At 42.7% G+C, this 22,421-nt stretch overlaps 1 protein-coding gene across 1 annotated transcript; it reads right to left on the bottom strand.

Annotated features, from left to right (window-relative positions):
* Positions 1–8,470: 8,470 nt before the first annotated feature.
* On the bottom strand, positions 8,471–21,511 carry INIP (INTS3 and NABP interacting protein). Its single transcript, XM_082075110.1, has 6 exons — positions 21,429–21,511; positions 20,454–20,651; positions 19,898–19,984; positions 12,914–13,016; positions 10,193–10,283; positions 8,471–8,876 (listed from the first exon to the last, which is right to left on the bottom strand). Exons 3-6 carry the CDS (start codon positions 19,920–19,922, stop codon positions 8,781–8,783), a joined length of 315 nt encoding a protein of 104 aa, XP_081931236.1. The 5' UTR covers positions 19,923–19,984; positions 20,454–20,651; positions 21,429–21,511; the 3' UTR covers positions 8,471–8,780.
* Positions 21,512–22,421: the final 910 nt, after the last annotated feature.

The following is a 22,421-nucleotide window of genomic DNA, read 5'->3' as shown; positions in this document are numbered from 1 at the left end:
AGTATCACGACATATGAAAACTTCCCTGCCTACTGGGTGTCATTTATTTAGTTATTAGGTCTAGAGATACAGCATTTGTGAGGAAAGCCAAATGACTGGAGTTATTGAAAAACACCTGAAGAAAAGGCAGTCATTGGTCCCAGCCAGTATGGGTTCATGAGGGGAAAGTCCTGCTTGACCAACTTAATTTCTTTCTACAACAAGGCTACCCACCTAGCTGACCAAGGGAAGCCTGTCAATGTGATCTTTTTGGACTGCAGTAAAGGCTTTGATGCTGTCTCTCAAAGTATCCTCCAGCACACAGCCGGGTAAACACACAATGCAGTGGGTGAGCAATTGGCTGACGGGCTGGGCTCAAAGGGTTCTAGTAAATGGGGTCACACTGGGGGCAACCAGCCACTAGCAGGTTCTGCAGGGATCCATCTTAGGGCTGACACTCTTCAATGTCTTTATTAATGACTTGGATTCAGAACCTGAGGGATTGCTTAGCAAGTTTGCTGATGAAACAAAATTGGGAGGAGCTGTTGACACTCTCAAGGGCAGAGCGGCCCTGCAGAGGGACCTGGACAAACTGGAGAGCTGGGCAATCACCAACCACATGAAGTTCAACAAGGGCAAGTGCCGGATTTTGTACCTGGGACACAGCAACCCTGGCTGTACAGACAGACTGGGGGACAGGATGCTGGAAAGCAGCCCCACAGAGAAGGATCTGGGGGTTCTGGTCAACGGCAAGTTGAACATGAGCCAACAGTGTCCCTGGCAGCCAAGAGGGACCCGTGTCCTGGTGCATCCAGCGCAGCATCACCAGCCGGGCAGGGAGGGGATGGTCCCGCTCTGCTCTGCACTGGCCTCACCTGGAGCACTGTGTGCAGGGCTGGGAACCACAGGGTAAAAACAGTATAAAGCTGCTGGAGAGTGTCCAGAAGAGGGACACAGATTTGGTGAAGGGCTTAGAACAGAACTTGTATGAGGAACGGCTAAAGTCACTTGGTTTGTTCAGCCTGGAGGAGACTGAGAGGAGACGTCATTGCAGTCTACAGCTTCCTCACGAGGGGAGGAGGAGGGGCAGGCACAGAACTCTTCTCTTTAGTGACCAGTAACAGAACCCGAGGGAATGGCAGGAAGATGCGCCAGGGGAGGTTCAGGTTGGACATTGGGAAAAGGTTCTTCACCCAGAGGTGCTGGACACTGGAACAGGCTCCCCAGGGAGGTGTCACGGCCCCAAGCCTGACAGTGTTCAAGAAGAGACTGGACAACACCCTCAGACACATGGTGTGAACTGTGGTGGTGTCACATGCAGGGACAGGAGTTGAACTCGATGGTCCTTGTGGGTCCCTTCCAATTCAGGACATTCTATGATAAAACGAGCATGTATTGTTTTTACACACTGCTGGAGAAGATTCTCTTTCCCCATACCAATAGCATTAGTTTTGCACTTGATATGGTTTGTACTTTGGATGTTAACTTGCTTTAATAAAATCCTGAAATGTCCCTAGCCTTTGACTTACACAAAAATCCTATTACAGCAAGATTATTTTAATGGTTACAACCCTGGCTTCTTATGCTTTTTGTGACATTTCTCTGTGTAACACATGAAGAATTGCCTCTTTGAAGTGCTGGTCCTAGGTGACTGTTAGAAGAACTGGAATCAATTTCTGAGAGGTCTCACATCTGACCTGTGCTCGGCAGTGTCTTCACCTACAGCCGATGTCTCAGCCCCAATGGGGGCTTTAGCTGATGACATTTTTCTGAGCTTTTCTTAGTGCTGGAACTATGTGATATTTCATGATCGCTTACTGACTGAGACACTGGCAGGAGATCCAAATGTGCTCCACCCGCTCCAAGAAGCCTATGGCCCACATAGGCTCTGGCATCAGAAACATTGTCCTCAAAGCCATAGCAGCAGAGGCCACCTCCTGTAATACACGTGCCTCGTGGTATCTGCAGGGAAACAGCAAGTTCAGCACTGGGGCACTCCAGCAGGACCGGGTCTTCTGCTTGTTAACTGCTAAGGACCAAACAGAAACCGGAGACCTCGGGCCACAGCAGGTAACAACCCAGAGAACAAAGGCAAATGCACTCCTCCCATCTCTGCTCAAGACTGGGACAACTAGTGACAGCAAAGAACACCCCACACCAAAGGCAGTGCTGACATTCCACAGCAAATCTGAGCACCATGTACGTGATGAAGAGAGAAGACCTGAACAGGTTTGGGTTTGTAAAGGTTTCAGAGGAAGCCCATCTAGATCATGTGGGTATGGGCTGAAGAGCAAAGTAAGGCCTGAACTTGGGATGGAAAAAATATACATTTTTGCCTTAAACCATTTTGAATTTCAGCTGCACCATGTGCACTTGCCTTTGTGCTCAGAAGTGGGGCTCTTAGCATCTGGTGTCATCTTAGCATTTGGAGTCAAGCAGAGCTCTGTAGGCAGGTCAGAAGAAACTACCATACATGAGTACGGGACTCATCTTTCCCTGGGACAGGTCCCAGTGCTTTGGATGGAAACATGCCCTACAACTCACACCAGGGCAGGATTTCCTTCCCCAGTGCTGCAAGAAGCAGCAGCGTGAAATTGTGTCACCAGGAGACACAGCACATGGTGGTGTTGCTGCTCGTAAGAGCTGTTTGGCTCAGGGGGACTCTTCAACACTGTTAAAAACCAGCAGGGTAACAGAGATAAATGCTGTGAGTGGTTCCTGCCTTGACACCTGGGCTTTGAATTATGTGACTGTGTCTTAAGGAATGGTCTGAGAGCACTCCTGGGCAAGGAATGGTATTGCTAAGCTTTTTTGGGAAGTGGTATCTCAGGTGAGGTATGACATGTCCAAAAGCATCATTACTCAGAGCCAAACACTTTAAAATAGTTTATTGATATACGAAAAAATACGCTATCTTTGGAGGCTTTTGGACTTGTGCTCTTCTAGACTTGTGTCCTGTACAGAAACACCCTCAGCTCTCTTCCTGTGACATTCCTCTTTCTACTTTTTTATCTAGGATGCTTTTAAGTGCAGATGATTGATCCTCAGAAAGGGATATTAAAAATATTTGAGGAAAAAATGAAATAATATACTTCAACTGATTTAACTGGAACGCCAAAGCCACCAAAGGATCATCCCTCCCTCATCTGAGTTTGTAGTTCTTTTCACTTCCAAATCCAGATACCAAACACAAAAGAGTTAAAGACAGAATTCCCACCCTGTTATGTGAAATAGCAACATTATAAGATGTGGGAAACATAACATTTGCTGGTAAATAATGCATTATATGTCAGACTGGCAAGAAACATAGCACTGATTGTGTTTTGCTTTGTTCCTCATGAAAGTGGTCTCAGTTTTGAAAAGCTGTCACATTTATGGGGGACTGCAAGGTACATTTGGCAACTCACTGTAAATATTATTTATGGGGATATTTCTGAAATCAATTTGGCTGTCAGATAGAAGGCTGTATAATTTACACTATCCTGTATGTATTAGGAAATCCCATAGGTATATTTCCTTCTGCTACTTGAAACCAATTTTGTAGGAAATAGCTCACAGGAAAGAAAAACAGATAAAGTCAGGAGCAGGAAGGAGGCCAGGCACTGGCTTTCATTGCTACGTAACAAAAGCAAGGAGGAGATCCATAATGACCTATTACATGGAATGCACAATGCATACTGAACACACATCATAAATCTGGGAGGCAGTAAATTGCCATTTGATGGAGATTCATGTCCTGTGAGCAAGGGAAAAGCCCTGTATTAATTCCACTTGGGTGTGAACTACTGAGAGGAGATCTAGCCATCTCCTCTCATTTCAGTTTGGCATTGTTTGTCCTGACCATACATAAAACTACTCACTGACATGGGAGAGGTATTGCCCTGATCCACCTTTCTCAGCTTCCCTCTTTGGAACTGAGCCTGTTTAGACAGACAATGAGTATTCACTGACTTGGAGAAAAACTAGCCTTTTAACCTCATGGGTAAGCCTCTCACCTGGCGTGTGGAAAACCCTGGGTCAGGCCCTTGCTCCAATGATTATTTCACCATTTACACAAAGGACAGGAGCTCTGCCAGAGGAGACTCAGAGATCGCTGCCTTTGTATGCGTGAATTTGGGCACTGTCCTGTGGTATGGAGGCTGAGTTCACACCCCAAGCCTGGAGAGAGCAGCGCAGACTACTCCTGTGTGGTGAACTTCTGCTTCACAGAATAATGATATTTTGAAGTCCCAAGAGTTTCCCTGTGAAGGGAGAAGTATTCCTCCCTGGGCTCTAATCATCATTTTGTATTTGAGGTGACATTTGCCCTTTGCAGCAAAGAGCCGGAGTTTGAGGCTGTCTCTGGGGAACAAACAGGGACTGAGATTTCTCCAGGGCTAAAAGGATGGAGGTGCTCCCACATGCACAATGCAAACCCATCTTGGAAAACAGCACTGTCATCTCACCTTGTAGCCCCTAGGCCCACAAGAGAAACCTTCATCCAACCACCGCTCACCCTCTTTGCCCTCTTTTTCTAACCTTTACAATCCAGTGGCAAAAATAAGTTTCTGCGAGCACTGTGCCAGTTGCCTTCCACCAGGTCAGAGCCTGGGGAGGAGGCAGACGCCATGCGAGGACTGCACGTGCCCTGGGGTAGGGGCAGGGAAGGCTTACATCCCCTCGCTTTAAGCTGTGCCCCAGAGAGCTCTGGACAGAGATGACTTGATGTGAGCTTATCAGGTGGGGCTGATGCTTACCTCACCCAAAGTTCACCAAAATCAGGTAGCATCCCTTACTCATGTCATCAGGCTTGGGCTCAGGCTGGAATCAGCAAACAGTTCTTTTGATTTGGCTTCCCAAACTCTAAGAGATCAAATGTCCGCCCCCAATAACAACAAACCTGTTTATAAGTGCTGCAGAAGACAACTTCGTCATCAGTGAATCTGAGTACCTCAACAAGATGCTGAGCTACCCTCCGAATAGTGTCATGAACTTTTCTGCAGCTGAACGTACCCTCAGGGTTCTCAAAAGTAACTTTCTGATCTCACTCTTGCTTGCAACTGTCACAAAATGTAATTACATCTTGTTTAGTACTGAAATCGAGCTTCATTAAAGCACATTTACTGTGGTGTAACAAGGTAGCTGAGGGAAGAGATATTGCAAGTAAGAGAGGCTGGTGGAAAAGAAGTGGAGTCAGAGGAGCAACACAGCGTAATACAGCATTCCACGCTATCCTAGACCCATCGCCCTCCTTCATCCCTGAAAACATTGCAAACGCAATGATAAGTCAAGCCACAAAAAAATCATGCAGTCCAAGACGTAGTTGTCTGCATTTCCTTCTGCTAGTTAAAGCTCATGTTCCCTACTAGCTGGTTGATAATCAATACCTTCCTCTTCTTTCTACCAGCCTCTTCATCCATTTCTAAAAGAGTAGGGTCTGAGCACTGACCCCTCTGCTGTGCAAGATGATAAATAACCTCCAGCCTTTAAGTGACACAGGTGGTCTAGTAAAAGACTAGAGTCACCCAAAGTGTCTACCTCAGACAGGATTCCTCGGGATGAACAGTGGTACCCAGCTGCATTCGCATGGTAAATGCAAATTACAGCTGCTTTGTCCTCTGCTGACTGCACAAGAAGGCAGAAGTAGCATTTGGCTGTTTTAACTGATTGAACACATCAAAGCAACTAGGAAGTTCTTGGCAAGTAACATCACGAGGTGTAATTTCTTTCTAATAAGGAGTTTCATGGGTTATTCTGTGTTCTGACATAAAATGCAAATATGTCAGGTACTATTGATTAGTTTCATACCAGTGCTTCCAAGAGATCAGCAGACTGAAAACACTAAGAACAAAATTAAGACTAAAACCCTAAGGTGCTAAGAAAACATGTGTGGTTCTACAGGTCAGGCTGCTTCTGTTAAAAGTGAGCATTTTCTTGAGCCTGTAACTATAATGGTGGGAGATGCTGAATTTGCAAAACAAGGGTGTGGAGAGAAAACTTGTCTAGTGGAAGAAAAAGTGCACAGAGCTAAGAAGAAAGAAGCTGTGGCTCAGTTCTTTCAGTGCTTCAGTTCAAGATTTGACTTTTTTTGCCCCATTTGTTCTTGACAGATTATGACTCTGCCTTCACTTAGAAGTCTGGCGTCACTGTGCGTTACCCCACCTCTCATCTATCAGATCTGTTTAGTGTAAGACCTACCCAGTACTGTTACCTGCTCTCACCCCACCATCTAGCTCTGTTACAGACTCCACACCACCACCTGTGTTTAGTGGAAAGGCTGATTACTACTGTAGCAAATGAAATAAAGCGACTCTTGAGTGATTATGTGTGTTAAGATACTTTTAACTACACAGGTCAGCACTAAATTACAAGCCTCCTGCTTTTATGTGATTAAGTTAAAGGTTACTGCCAGAAGCAAGACATCCCTGCCACTTCCTAGTTTGGGTATATTCTAACTAATTAATGATTTGAATTTGAACATGCAATTCCAACAGGTGAAAAGCTTTTACTGAAATTACTGCACAGAGATAGAGAAATGGTTTTAATACTGATTAATAGCAGAAAAGTAAGAGTGGCAAGACAAACTGATGCCTTTGACACTAATTACTAGAGTCTGTGGTTTCTAAGACAGAAGCTTTCATAGACAACATTTGTATCTCTGACTGTTAATTATATCTACATATATCACCAAGTCCCTCAGAACTGCACAGAATAATGTGAGGCATTATAAATTAAAAATATTACAACAGCAACAGCTGCATCGATTTTTCCCCTCTTTCAAATACCTACCTCTTTGAGCCCATGACCTGGATTTCCAAAAGCAAATCTTTTGATATCTGAGATGAAAATAAGACAGCCATAAAGTTTATCTCCTTCAGTGGAGCAGCTATAGCTTTCCAAAGAAGGATCTTCACTGTTTCACTGCCTCGATTATATGCAGTCTGCGCAGCAAGGAGAGATTCTATCATTCAGTTTGTTAGCGCAGATGGTCCATTTCTAGAGGAAGCAGTCATTCTTTTGCCACCTTCCTCAAGTCAAAAAAAAAAAAAAAAAGCTCCTTTAATGTTAAAATGCCTCACCTAGTTTTTAAATTCAACTAAAATCTAAAATCCACACTTCCTGTTATATCTGCTTTACCTTCTTTGCCTTTGTATGCTTCCAAATTTGGATTGATTCATAGTTGCCTCTTCTACACGGACAGGCAGGTCTTTTTCTTCAAAGCATCTGAGATGCTCAGCTCACACTGCAGAATAACAAGCAGTCAGGATAGCTTCATGGTGAAGTTACTCCTGGTTATTAAAAACGAAAAATCTACACAGAGCCAACCACTGAAAACAGAAATGACAGTACTCCTTTCCCCACTGCCCACAAAAAACATCACTGTTCCCATGACTCACCACATCAGACCCCTCAAAAAAGCACATGATCTGAATATCTCATGTTACAATTGCACAACTTTAAGCTTTATTAGGCCTCCTCCACAAGATTCTCCTTCTGGAAAAGGTTTCAGTATGCTACAGCTCCTGCAAGCACCTGCACTCAGCTGAAGTATGTGAAAGCTCTGGTGTTCTGGCCACACCTGCACCAATCTCTCGGCTCTCACTCCATTTCCTTACTTGTGAGGAATGGAATTGTGAACAGTGCTCAGAGTCCAGTAACGGTTGCTGGGCTCAGGCAATCCCCTGCAGATGGAAACAGGACACCCTAAATGTCACAAAGGATATCTGCAGACTACAACCCTGGAATCCCCATGTGACAGCTGAGTTTCTGCAAAGGACAGAGTTGCTTCAAATCAGCACAAATTTAAGAGATTTTTTTTTTTCTAATTTCTGATTCTCACTTAAATTCTTTTTTTGTCTTCTAAAACTTGTCTCCATAGGTAAAGCAATCAATGTCCCAGTATAATTGTATTATAATAGTAAGCTGTGGAGATATAAGAAGGTTTATGTAAGCACTATTTTTCACTCCAAGTTAGTTTACCCTGGTAGCATGATCACAATTCCAAAACAATTTACCTTAGGATTAACAGATTTTATTTCAGCATATAACTGGAATTGCTTACCACCAATAAAAAGATGAAGGAAAAAAGCAAACAAAAATGAAACACACTAAGTATTGAAAAGGTATGTCAAGAAAAATATGACCTTTTAAACTGAATTGTCCTTGCAGATAACACTTTCCATCTGAAATGTTCAAAGACTCTAAAAGACTACTTCTGTCTGTTAAAAGACTGTTTAAAACAATTGCTTTTTCCCTACTTTAATTCACTTTCATATTTGACAAAACAAAATATGAGGCAGGCATATTATATCTAAGGACTTGAGACCAGATGCTACTACAACAGCAAACTGTACACCACTGTTCCTGCATGCAGTAAAAAGAGAGAAAAAAAAAAGAATTATAATTGATAAATTCATGTCTGTTTTCATGGACAAAAGTAACTTTTGTCTTTCACTAAAGTAAAATATAGTAGTGGTACACAATAAGAAGAAACACACATGCTGACAGAGTGTGAATCTCTTGATGACTCTGGTTTGGACATTTATTTAAAGGAAGCATGGAAATAGGGAAGAGCAAGCACTATGCACCTTGCACACCATAGGAAGTCTTACATCTGACTTTGACCTGACAGAAGAACAGAAATATAGGGTAGAAATCCCTGTTCACCAACATTGCTTTTTCATCGCTAGAGCTCACACTCCTGGAAAGGCAAACAAAAATCCAGAAAAAAGGTTTTAAGATAAGTAAAGAAATTAAAAGGTCAGATAGTTCCTGCTATGGACAAAGAAATCAGAGCTTGCAGTTCTAAGAAACAACATTCCTCATTCGGCCTCAAGTCGAGGTAAGACAGGAAGAATAAGATTTCCAAATGCAGAGTCTTGAGTTATGAAGTATCCTGAGGAATGTGCATGTGCATGCTGCAAAGAGAAAAACATTTGTTAAAGCATAACTCCCTGCAGCACCGATACAATTCAAGACTTTACAGCTTCTGCAGCATCTATCATTTATTCCTCCGAGTCTGCTCCTCAACTCCAATAGTCAAATTCAAAACCAGTATATCGGCCACAGCTGATCAGGGCCCACCAAGGGAATTAACTTGGCCATTCCTTGCTACTCCTTTTTCAGGAAATCCCATGGACCTGGGGAGAGCAGAAAACGAACTCCTAACTGCTCTCCTTTGTCTGGACCCCATGCTTCTACTCCCATCTATAACCAACTTACAAGTCCTGATACGTGACAGCTGCCACTTTCAACTGCTATTATAATTTAATATAATAATTAATTTAACAACTGCTATTATAATAGAAGTGTGCACAACCTGAGGCTGCATGTACAAATGCAATCTGACCAGACACACCCTTGTAAAACACGGGACACCATGTGATGTATATCTGCTTGTTCGCCTCAGGAGGGCAGCTGCTGCATACGGCTCTGGAAAACCTTCGTAAAATCATATGTAGCCCTTCTCTGTTCAAAGACTGGACTCTGATAAGCTAGACAGCCCACATGTTCTATCCTTCACCACTAGGAAAAAGCCCCAGTGACTGTCCTGAGCCAGCAGGACACCAGCCAGCGGTCACTTCTGCTCCCATTCATTTTCAGGGAAGCAACCTGCGACCTTTACTGGGTAACAGAAAAACAAGGCATAGGACATATGAACAGGGTTGCTAGTTTGCATCTCAATGTGTTTTTTCCACTCCTGTGCCCTCTGCCAAATACTAGAGTGCCAGGAAGGCAAGTGGCCATGTACTGTTTGTGCTCCTTAATTTCCAATTTCAACACCATAATCAGCACCATCTGATATCAGCAAAACAGTAGCAAATAGAAGTCTGTAAATGTACAAAGTTTTCTACATGTTTCAACCCTGTCACTCGTAACTGCAGGGTATTTACTTGGCATCTGCACAGATTCAACCAGGGAAAGCCATGTACCTAGTTCTCCCTACACTTCATGAGACATTCAGACATACGATGAAACTGATTCTTGACACAGATGTGCAAAACAGCTATGATAATACTGCAGGCTACATTTTTACAACCATTTTGAGAGAGAATGAGCTGATAGATTTAAGTTTTCATCATAGCAGAAACTTCACTTGTGATAAATACAGAAATGTATGAAACCTAACCTCTAAAAGGAGCTTTTCATTCTCTCTAGGTGCAGGACTGCTCCCTGAAGGGATGCACACCTAAAACAGAGCCAAGCCAAACTGAACCTGACCATATCAGCTTACCTGCAGGGCAGCCTTCTGCTGTGCTGCGATGTGCTGTTGCTCAGCATGATCACGGAAATCCTTGTTCAGTGGTGATCTTGCAAGCGCAATGCTGCAAAAAAGAACAAGATGGTATGATACGTAGCACAGAAAAAAAATGATTCCTTGCCATTCTAGCCACAGATCCCGTGATTTCCACAGCTAACGATTTATTTGACTCAAGGCTTGACAATTGTTAACTACTGTTTGGAATTACACTGTGTTAACATAAGAGAGGAAAGGAAAACAGAGTGACCATAACTGTATCATTTGACCTAGCACGAACAACTGATGTCAAACTAAACCCACAAGACTCAGTCCTGAAGCCTGTTGTGGATTTTGCTCATGGGTGGAGCCCCAGTGAAGTCAGTGAAACCACTGGGGTGCAATATTAGACAATGTCAGCAATTTTGACAACAACAGCTTTGTGTTTCCACCATTACTCAATCACTCAGTGACTGTTCTAAGCAACTGTGATACACAGAAGCACTAACAAGAGCTTTACAGTCTTCAGTATAGGACCAGTTCTTTTGCAGGTGGGCAGCAGATCACTGCTTATGGTAAAGGAACTTCCTATCGATGTAACTGCAATAATGATCCTCTGATGATAGCTTAGAGTACCTAAACTTGATTTTGTTTATTTATCTCAGTGCAGCATACATTAGGTTTCAACTTAAAATTTCGAAATAGGTTTTCTTGGGTTTTATATCTTAAGACTTGTCCACCTTGTTTACCGAAAAAAAAAAACCCACAACCCAAAAAACACACCCCCCACCTCCCCCCAAAAAAAAACAAACCAAAAAAAACCCCACACACACAAAAAAAGAAAAAGCAGACTTTTTTCCCCCCAACTCTATATAAGTAACGTGATGAGCCATCCTCCAGATGGAAATCAGTGAGGACTGCCATTAGAGCTGGAGTGCAAAGAAATTCACAACTGATATTGGCCCCGAAGACTGGTGTTGAAAGCCCAGCTCTCCTCAGTCATAGAGACAAAAGTATGAAGGACAACAACAGATCCATGCAAACTCATGAACTGACCTTTCCCAGCAGCTTCACATCAACAGCTGATTTAGTAAATCAGTTTTTCAAAAGCAGCCATGCTCAAGAAAAGCCCTTTAGCCCAATCTATGTCTAAATGCATAATGAAACCTAAGTAACAATCCTCTGAGCAGATTTTTTAGACAAATATTAAGATAACCTTCATTGCTGGAGAATAATACTACTCAATTTATTTAAAACTAGTATTTTCAGTTATTTTGAAGGTATTTATTTTGCATTTAATTGGGTACCCTCTACCTTTCCAATGTGATTTCTGTAGATAATCTTAAATCTAAATCACAAGCTGACACTTTTCAAGAAAGGTCTTCTGTTCTTGGATAGAGGATTCCCATATGTCAAGGCTAGAAATCAATTAACTCACTCACCCTTAAGCTGACCATGCCTCTGTTGTGCTTTAGGTACATCAAGCTCCTTTCTGTCAAGTTTGCAGAATTCCTAGTCTCAATTCTGACAACACTGTGGTCCAAAACCACAGAGCTGCCACGACACCCCTTCCACAGAACTGTCAGCTTCTCAAAAATCACTCCTCAGCAACCATGCCAAAGCAGAGAGTTTGAAGCTGCTCTGTAGATTCCCCCTCATCCCCTCCCTTCAAAATTAGTAAATTCTAATTCTGCTCACTAGCATATAGCATTATTTTTCCTTACAGAAAAAACAAAGCAAACAAGCACTCTCTGAATCTCCACCAGACTCACAATGAAGCGTGGAAATACTGTTGCCAGGAGTCAGGAGTTGTACATAACAGTATGATATTTCTATTTTCTTCTCTAATCAATAACTTTTGCTTGAATAATAACTGTATACAGAGTCATTCAGAGAACTAATTCAGGCGATTTCAAATATTCTGCATGCTTTTTGACAGTATGAAGGAATTAAAGGGGACCTAGAATGTCCTTGAAAAAAAGACCCGGGCAGCACTCAGACTGTATTCAGAGTATTTGACTCTTGTACAGACACTGCAGTAACACACTGTGTCTAGAATATGGCACTGCGCTCGCTTCATGCTAACCTGAAAAATCATCTATCTCAATCTCTCCATATAAACCAATGTGTGATTTTCTAGTTACCAATTTATGACAAAAATCTTATATTTTTGTCTTAAATGGGAGAAATCTCAGTGACAGCTCTTAAACTCAGATTAGAGTATTACACCTTATGGTGTAGAACCATTCCTACAACACAGCATCTCCTATAAGACCTACAGTAACATAAACTGGCCTAGTTTTGCAAACAGGGAGTTTCAAGGATAGCTCACTCCTGCTGTAACTGTTCCTCTCCAAACACACAGTACTCTGAACCAAATGGTCTGCTGCTTCCATTCCTTAAGGCATTTTAACATAATGACTAAATGCTTTCTCAGTGCCTGCTCCCTGATTTTTCTTTAAGGTAGACTTTAATACAGTTGAGTAAACATACCTGCTTCTCCCCTTCTCAAATGGAAGTTATGTAAGACAAAATTCAGGGTCTGCAAGCAATTTTAAATACTAACATGTTCCTGAAGTGCAAGATCTCTCTGACTGTTGTTGAGGATGGTCAGAAAAAACTTATGATAAATGTTGATACGAGTTTACAGCTGACTTGCTATTTTTTTTCCTTTGATGTAACCAGTGATGTCCAAACAGGTCTAAGAACATAAAATACCTGGCTCCAGGGTGATTTGTGGAAGACTGGTTTTGCATAAGTAATTTTCTCTTCTCCTTGTCTAGTTCTGCCAGGATTGCAACCCTATTTTTATTCTGGAAACCTGGTGGGAACGACAGAAACATATTAGAGAGATTTACTTGATTTCTATGGCCCAACTCTAATCTTGTGGAATTAAGTCTCTGTACAACATGACACGACGATAAATTCACTAATCTTCAAAGCCTTCCAGCCATCTGAAAGGCTATTAATAAATAGGTTTCATTTTTCCTTTTCTCTTTTTACAACATTAAATAGCTTCCTTAAGCTATCATACATATTAATATATTTTAAAATAGAGGTTTCTATCTCAAATTAGATCCTGCCCCTTCCCAAGCCAGTTCTGGAACTATAAACACGGTACATAATCAAATACTTGCCTTTGAAAAGAAGCACATTTACCAGGTTCTAAATTTTAAACGCAGTCACTGAATATGCTACTTAATGGTAATAAGGGAGTAATATACTCAAAGGGTCTAATTTCTCATGCCAATAAACTCAAACTATAATACAAGTTTTACAGATGTAATAAGAATGAGACAATCACTAAGCTTGCACACGTAGTTATACAAAAAATTGAAACCTTTTATTCAACCTATGCAGAAAGGTTTTAGTTTTAATATATTGATGCCCTTACATATACACACTACCCTTATTTCGGGTATGATCACAATAGAGTATGATGACAATGCTGGAACAGAGAAGCAAAAATTAAACTGTCTGGACACAAGATGAGAACATGGCCTTTATTTGCTTTGCACATTATTCCTCCCAAAGGACCTTGTATCCTAGAAAAGGGGTCAGGAAGTGCAGTGAATGAGGGAATTTAGAAAATGCCTAAAATAGCTGCCATTTGTGTACTTTCAAAATTGCCTTCTAAATGAAAGTGTAGCAAAACTGATGTACAGATACATGACTTTTATATGGTAAAGGATCTCTTTGTGGCCATCAAATAAAGCACACACGCAAGTCTCTGCTGTTACCCACTATGCCTGTACAGCAGAACTGCTGACAAAAGCTATAGAGCTGGCCCCTACAGGCCTCTAATCCACTACGGACACTCCTCCTGTCAAGAATATATATACACTTTTTTAAACTCTAATTTGCTGCTATTCCATAAATATCAAGGCACTACACTGTCATAAAAAAAAAAAAGATTCAGAAGTTAATGTCCTTTCTTTCCTTCATACAAAAAGTCCAAGTCATTCCCATTAGACTCTGCTGCGTGTTGTACCCCTGCCCCTGTCCTGAGTATTGTTTCAGTAACACCACTGAAAAATCATGGGATCATAGAATAATTTGGGTTGGAAGGGACCTTCAAAGGTCATCTAGTGCAACCCCCAAAAATGGTAGCCCACAAGCTGTTAGGGAGGCCAGACACACAAGGGAGTATTAGCGTGTCAAGGCAAAATTTCAAATTTACCTTCAATAGCTGCACTCAAAGTTCATTCCCTTTGAGAGATGTTCTGTTGCTGCTCAATTACATAATCCACTATTCCTTTCATCAGCATGGCTCAATGAAGGAGACAGTTATCAGGCAGAAACCTTCAACTCTAAATAATAATTTACATCTGTATTGCCTTGCTATCAAACCCTCACCTTTTTATTTTACTATGCCTAACATACGCAGCCCTGAGCCTCAGTGTCTCAGAGCTCTTGAAAGGAGGTAAATTGTCTGGTTACATTTTTATTGTGGTTTTATGCAATATCACCCATACCCTTTACATTTGTTAAAAGATTTTTTTAAAGTTAAATTTAATTGCTATTTTTCTATCTGTTAATCTCTCCTTCCTACATGGCATTAATTCCACTTAAGCTCTGTTTTGTACATGTATTGATTCAGGTATTTGATGTTTCTCCACACTTTAGGTAGAGTACATGATCTTTTTTGGAACACCCAGCACTTGCAACGAGTTTGAAACATTATAACACAGCTGAATGCATGCTCTAAGAGATACGAAGGCTGAGAGATCTTGCTAACAGACTAAGATTCAACACTTCCAAGTTCCAGCTAGCCCAGATTTCACTTTCTTGTAAATTCTTGAGACAATGCTGTAACAGGATGTGTTACATCCTCTGTTAGATACCTCTAAGAAGGTCTTAGCTAAAGTCACTACATCTGTAAGCTCATTCTGCACAGTTTTCAGCCAAAAAGCTTAATACTTGGCCTATTACTCAGCAGCCTTCTGCTAGTGCTTGTTTATCTTGAACTGCATAAATGCATGTTTGGAATTCAGTCAATATGGGAACTGAGGAAACAAAAAGGAGACTACTTCTTAATGTAAGTTGCTGTCAGTTAAAAAGTCAAGACTAAATACACTTACATTTATCATGAAGCAGATGGTATGATTCAGAAAGGCTTGAGACATGTAAGAATAACATTTTTAAAGCTGTTTTTAAACTGTGATCAGAAACTATGCAAGATTGTCTCCGTCTACTATTTTAATGCAAGTCTTACTATAGTATCTTATGGCAGAAACTCTAGATGGATTCAGAAAAAAGTGTTTTTTTCTTCCTTATCTCTCTACTAAGAGAGGGTTTAAAAAAAAAAAAGTATTTTGCTCTAGAGTTCAGATAGTAACAATCAGCAACCTGCTGTATTAAAAAAGTCATTTAAGAGAATTAGTTAATGATAACTAGAAAAAAGCCTACTTGAGAAAATGGAGGACATCCAGCACGTATATGTTAGTGCTCCTCAGCTGAGCAATGTGAAATTCCTACAAGTATCTGAATTTTTTTATAATGCAAAGTAAAACCTGTTTGTTCAAAAGTTAACAATTGAGGGACACAAGAAATCCATTTTAGAGAGAAAATCTGTCATCCTTACAAAATAGTTAATTATATCTGGCACTACATAAGCAAGACTTTCATTTAAGTTCTTCCCTGTTCAGGACCCCAAACTGCTTCCATGAAGACCAACCTGAAACAGCTACAGAAGTTTCCTACTTCGATTATAAAGAAAGTAATTTTTCACCTGTAGATTCGACACGTCTGTTTTGCTTTCTAGTACTAAACATGCAGACATGGAAAAAAAGTGCCATTCTTAGTATAGACTGGATTCTCATCTGTGAAAGGAAGTGCAGATTTTCAAATACAGCAACTTCTTAATAAAGCTTTAAGTTTAGACTTCCCTTAACTTGCCAGAGTTATGCTACTATTTTGAGTTTGAACAATTAATGAATATTGCAGTTAATTAGTATTCTTCTCTGCTTTGCTGACATAAGTCCTGACACAAAATCACCCATTCAAGGCAGCAAAATAGATTAATGGCAGTGCCAGATGTCAAAGTGAGCACCTGCATCCTCAGATTACTCTCCGAGGTAGCAGATTCAGGACAGTTAAAATTTAAACTTGTTCTTTCTGACACCCCTACTTCTAACATCAAGCACTGCATTATGTGCTCTGTGCAGGAGCTTAAGGTTTACTTGGACCGATGTTTTGCATGTGAAAGGTGGAAAATAAGAAAAAGCTGAAGCCTTGCTAAGCGATACTGGTATCTTTAGGAGCTCACAGCAAGCTTCACTCTTTAAACTAATCCTAACACCTAACCTTACTGCCCTGCCTCACTGATACCTATGTCAGTTAGTTCTACTAGCTAGCTCTGCATGGCAAGAAACAGTATTGCCTTTATCTGCTTTAAATTCCTGCTTGTCATCTCCTGTATTTTCCCTCATCTGTTGGTTGCTTCAAGTTCACAGTATAAGTTTTTTCTAATATGCATTATTTATAATTTGTCCATAGGCATTTAGCAGCACAAAAGAGCCCTCCGCCACTTTGTGTTTAAGATACACTTCTACCTGGAAAAATGGTTCCAAAGCTGGATGTCTGCTCTAGGCTCTGTGCATTAAAAAGCACTGTCACTGCACAATGTTCTGCCTGCTCCATTCAGAAAGCATCTCAGGGCAATTTCTTCACTGACATGCATGTTTTCAGAAATGGTAGCCTTCATGAAAGAGAGGCAGCAACCTCTTAAAAAGCAGAATCTAGAGACCTTACTAAGCACACAACACTTGAGAAAAAGGATTGAGTAACTGTATTTTGATTTCTGCTTCTGCTTATGACTACTGGCACCACAAAACATCATCTAATAGCCTGCTGCACATCAATACTTTTCAGTAACAATTTACATTTGGATATGCTTTCATATACATTGTGTGACAATGAAACAAGGGGTATATTAGTAATTAATTAACTTGAATTACTAAAAGATTAAATAATATTTTGTCCGTATCTCCAGAAAACAGCAACATGCATAGCTGAATGTAAGTCATTGACTGCTCTACGGCTGCAAAGTTCTCCAGCAAACAGATATGCTACAGCCCTCAAGTACTACGCATAACACAGATCAGACTCAGATGCAGAGCAGCACAGTTTGCAGATGTTGGCATAATTCAATGCAGAACAGCACACTCTTCCCTTTTGACACCAACTAGGTGAAGAGAATGCTCAGAGTAGAATGTTCTAGCTGCTCAGACCGTGTTACATGAATGCACTCACACACCTTTAGCCCCGAAGGATAAACAACCACCAGGACAGAATGAGACCTTGTGGAATTGCTATAGGCTGAAGCTTAAATTCTGTATATATTTCAAGACTTTGGTTATTCTAGCGTATCAGAACTCTTCTGAAAAGTTCAGGCCTCTTTGAAGCAGGACATGTATTACTTCCACCTTTGAGAATCTAAAGGAGAGTTACTTCCTGAGCTGACACATGGAGTCTTTAGTAACACACAAGGTACGCTCTGGTGCTAGTGTGCACAAGCAGAGGCATTACAAAAGCAGCTTATTAATGCATGATGCTTAAGCATTGCTAAGTGTTGGTGCAGAAGTAGTGTACTACCAAGCACATGAAAGTAATTTCTCTAATGCAAAAGCTGTTTCCCTGGGCCCTTCTCCCTCAAGATGTACCACTCACCTTGTGGACAATATACAGTATGCTAAAAGCTTTCCCATTTCTTTTAAATGCCGCAATCAGTCTCACACAATTGGTTCCATGTGGTACTAACAGCCTGAAGTAAGGCTTTCATTCAATTCTATTTGCTGCACTCATATGCAGCTCCTCATCTTTGAAATTCTAATCAAAAGAGTGCTTTCCCAAGAGGCCAATAAATTAAAGGAAGTACAGTTCACAAAATCTTAACCTTTGTAGTCCAAGTCTGCAATTACCTCCTACGAAAATACTCAGTACTGATTAAAGGGAAAGAAACAACTCAGTACAAGAATTACAAACACAGTCTACCGGCGTAGAAGGCTAATGCTGAATTCATCCTTACAGTTCTGTCTGAGTAAGTGCTACCATTCATAACCCTTCCAGGGAGAGCTTCAGTAAATCCTTATTACTTTTGTTCAAGAACAGGGAAATGAGAGAATGAATAGCTCAAACAGTATCATTACATGTGCCATGCAGCAAGCCAAAAGCGTGGCACTTGTCTCAGTAATATTCACTACCAGACTGCGTCTGGCCAAGAGAAAGATACAGAGGCCTTGAACTGTTGCTTCTATTTACTTGTTCCTTTCTAATTTTCCTAGGTGTATTATTTACAGGCTCATTTTGGTGACTAAGCTTGACAGCTATTTTTGCCTGCTTAGTGCCAATAATTTTCACATGACAATTAAACAGTTCCTTTAGCAATAAATGGTACCTCAAAGTATAAAAGCTGATTCTGAGGCTCTATTAAATGATAAGCTTCCAGAATTTGGGAGAAGAAAAGGCATTCCAGCACTAAAATCCCATCCTACTTCTCACTAAATTCACATATTTAAGAAAAAGAGCTTGTAACTGTCGATGCCAACATTCTATTCCTTGCAATGATATTGACTTAGTATCCACAGAACAAATCAAGATGTACCATTGAGCACCAAAAACTTCTCAGAGCTAAAATCTGCAAAGACATTATGATCTGCAATCTACGGTACTTCTTTCCCAACATTTCGCAGCAGCTCACTGAGTGTTCCAAAAACTACCTCCTGTTTGTCGAGTAGCAAGTAACATCCGTCTTTTGGACCACTCATTTCTTCTGTATCTGTTTTGAAAGCAGAAGGCCTTTGAAGGGGAAGGGAACTCCACGAGCGACCTGGTAACCCTTCAAAATATCAGCACTTCAGAATTAATTACACCCAGGGACTGCTTTCTCAGATAAGGACACTCGCATGCAAATGTGCACGAAGAAGTTCGAGGTTGCTGGGAAACTGAATTAATTTCTCATAACCAGTAAGTGAAGAGCCATACATGACAAGGTTCTTTCTCCTCAGCTCTTCTGCAGAAGAGACAAGCCTCCCAGCTCCACCAAGATTTTCAGAAAGCACCTCCAGAGGGCGATTTAAAACCCTCCTTCAATTCAGCGTCTGACACCCTCTACCCCCTGCCTCAGCTCCCTCTAACACACCTGCCTCAGCCAGCCAGCCAGACCACTTGCATGTCTTGGATGATTTTACAGGTGCAACTCTGGCGTGTCACCATGCAAAGAAACACTTCACCAGAGTTAGCATGATGACTTTATCTGGCTTTTCCTCCTAGGCCTGGCCACCTGTTGTCTGTCTTTCACAGCCTGGGTCTTGCTGCACCCATCACGACATGGAATATGTTAAGACTTCTGGCTGTCCCCTGATGCTAAGCGGAAGACCTGCAAGTCATGTTCAATGCTAAGCGTTGTTAAGTGTCCAAAATACGCTTCTGAAAACAACCACAGCAACACAGACATGACAGGTACTTCATAACCTGTGCATGAAGAAATTCGGAGTTCCCTATCCATCGGTGTTTTTTTTTCAACCATTTAATGTGTGTGTTTTCTCCCAGAAGGCTTGCTCACATTACTGTATTTTCAGCCCCACCCTTCTGCCTCTGTGCCTATTTTTGCCCTTTCTATTAAATAAACTTTTGGCTCTGGTGACTTCACTGACATTTTGCTCATGGTCTTCACCCTTGAATACTTTGACTAAAACCCACCTTGTCCTGAAGAATTTGCTGCCATCCTTCAAATTTCAGACCTAGTTTTATTAAGCAGCAGTTCAAATCCTTTAACTCCACAAATATCTGCAAAATAGGCATAATACAAGATAAACATATTCGTTTAAAAGAAAAACTTGGATTTTGTTCTGTTATAGATTTCAAAAACGTGGCAACTGTCACGAAGCATAAGCCCAATACAGCACGTGTATTGCTTAAAATATGTAACACCATTTATATAGTTCTGATTGAAAGTCTTAGCTTAAAACATAAACAGTTATGATCAATTCTTTTTCAGATTCTACTAATTTAAGAATAACTTTTAGAGTCATTCTGGAATCATACACACATTTTCCTAACAGAACTTCTTCCTGACAAAGTATGTCAGACTACACTTAAGAGTCATGTTATAGCATTATGCTGCTTAAATGCTAAAGCCCAGAAAGATCTCAGCTTAGGCTCTAACTCAAGCAAACTCATTATTTGAGCTGAAGGCTACCATCCTCACAACTGTGTCAAAACAAAAAGGTATGCCCAGTTCTCAGCCATACGTCACCTCGAACCACCATCAACTTCTGTTTCCATTAAGGTGCCGGGCTGCAAAGAGCAGAGGCAAAGGGCTCCAGCTCAGTCGGGTGGAGGGCAGGGATGGGAGCACTGAATCCTGCAGGACACGTGAACCAGGAGCCTTAGATTCCAATAGGAAGCCAGGAAACAGCTACAGGCTGGAACTGCGGGTCCCTGAGCAGCAACGCTAGTGCAACAAAGAAGTAATTCAGTAACAGTATTAATGAAGAGCAGTGACACCCGTCAGAACACGTTTCTCCTACAGGAATCATAGAATAGAATCATAGAATCATTTTGGTTGAAAAAGACTCTCAAGATCAACGAGTCCAACCGTAACCTAACTCTGGCACTAAACCATGTCCCTAAGGACATTGTCTAAACACCTTTTAAACACCTCCTGGGATGGTGACTCCACCACTGCCCTGGGCCGCCTGTTCCAGGGCCTGACAACCCTTTCCAGGGAGATTTTTTTTTCCCAATATCCAATCTAAACCTCCCCTGGCACAACTTGAGGCCATTTCCTCTTGTCCTATCACTTGCTGCCTGGGAGAAGAGACCAACCCCCTCCATGTTCCAACCTCCTTTCAGGGAGTTGCAGACAGAGGTAAGGTCTCTCCTCAGCCTCCTTTTCTCCAGGCTGAACAGCCCCAGTTCAGAACGGCCTGAACTGCCCGGGACTGCGGGCCGGAGAGAGCCGCCCGGGGAGGCCCCGCCGAGCTCCGCGGGGCCCCAGGCGCCGGCGGGCTCGCAGACGGCCCCGAGGTGACCGCCGACAGGCCGGGACCCCGCGGAGAGCCCGGGTTGTCCCGGGCCGGGCGGCGGGGGAATGAGGGACGGGACGGCCGCGCCCGCACCCCCGCGGGAATGGACTCTCCCGCTCACCTTTTCCCCCACCCACAACACACCGACGCTCCCTTGCTCTCCCCAGGACTGTGGGGATGCGCCCGATCTCCCCAGCACCCACCTGCCCGCAGGCTCCGCTCCCCGCCGCCTCACGGCCGCCCCGTCCCGCCCCTGCCCAACTCGGCTACCCGAGCCCCGCCGCAGCCAATGAGCTCGCAGCACATGATCATGATGCACGCGGCGCGCGACGATACCGCCCCTCTCGCGCCATCAGCGCCTTCCCAGGCGGCGGCGAAAGACGTCACGCCGGGTAGCTTGACGGACAGGTGGGAGTGGCCAGTCATCTACGAGTGGGGTTAGGCCAGCCCGCCCCCTTCTCGCTCTGGGTCCGCCCCCCGGTCGCTAGGCAACGGACAGGGCCCATGGTGAGGCCCGGCATGGCGGCCCGGCCGTACCCGCTGTGCTCTGTGGGGCCGAGCCCAGCTGAAGGGGCAGTGTAGGGGAAAGGGCCCTGGGGGTCCTGGTGGACAGCAGGATGACCATGAGCCAGCACTGGGCCCTTGTGGCCAGGAAGGCCAATGGCATCCTGGGGTGTATTAGGAGGGGTGTGGTTAGTAGGTCCAGAGAGGTTCTCCTTCCCCTCTACTCTGTCCTGGGGAGACCACACCTGGAATATTGTGTCCAGTTCTGGGCCCCTCAGTTCCAGAAGGACAGGGAACTGCTGGAGAGGGTCCAGCGTAGCGCAACAAAGATGATGAAGGGAGTGGAGCATCTCCCGTGTGAGTAAAGGCTGAGGGAGCTGGGGCTCTTTAGCTTCGAGAAGAGGAGACTGAGGAGTGACCTCATCAATGTTTATAAATATATAAAGGGTGAGTGTCACGAGGATGGAGCCAGGCTCTTCTCGGTGACAACCAATGATAGGACAAGGGGAAATGGGTTCAAACTGCAACACAGGACGTTCCACTCAAATATGAGAAGAAACCTCTTCTCAGTGAGGGTGCCAGAGCCTGGCCCAGGCTGCCCAGGGAGGTTGTGGAGTCTCCTTCTCTGCAGACATTCAAAACCCGCCCGGACACCTTCCTGTGTAACCTCATCTGGGTGTTCCTGCTCCATG

Source organism: Streptopelia decaocto (assembly GCF_964273445.1).
Source record: "Streptopelia decaocto genome assembly, chromosome: Z".
In the NCBI taxonomy this organism is placed as follows: domain Eukaryota; kingdom Metazoa; phylum Chordata; class Aves; order Columbiformes; family Columbidae; genus Streptopelia; species Streptopelia decaocto.
Note: the sequence above shows the minus strand (reverse complement) of the source record. Positions and strands in the feature narration are given on the sequence as shown.

Bases quoted from the DNA above. Each gene is read 5' to 3' on its own strand.
- INIP (XM_082075110.1), bottom strand. From the start codon at position 19,922: ATGGCAGCAAATTCTTCAGGACAAG. The intron at 13,017-19,897 runs GTGGGTTTTAGT...CGTTCCCACCAG, and splicing joins AGCAAATTCTTCAGGACAAG to GTTTCCAGAATAAAAATAGG. The intron at 8,877-10,192 runs GTAAGCTGATAT...TTCTCTTTGCAG, and splicing joins AGCAGAAGGCTGCCCTGCAG to CATGCACATGCACATTCCTC.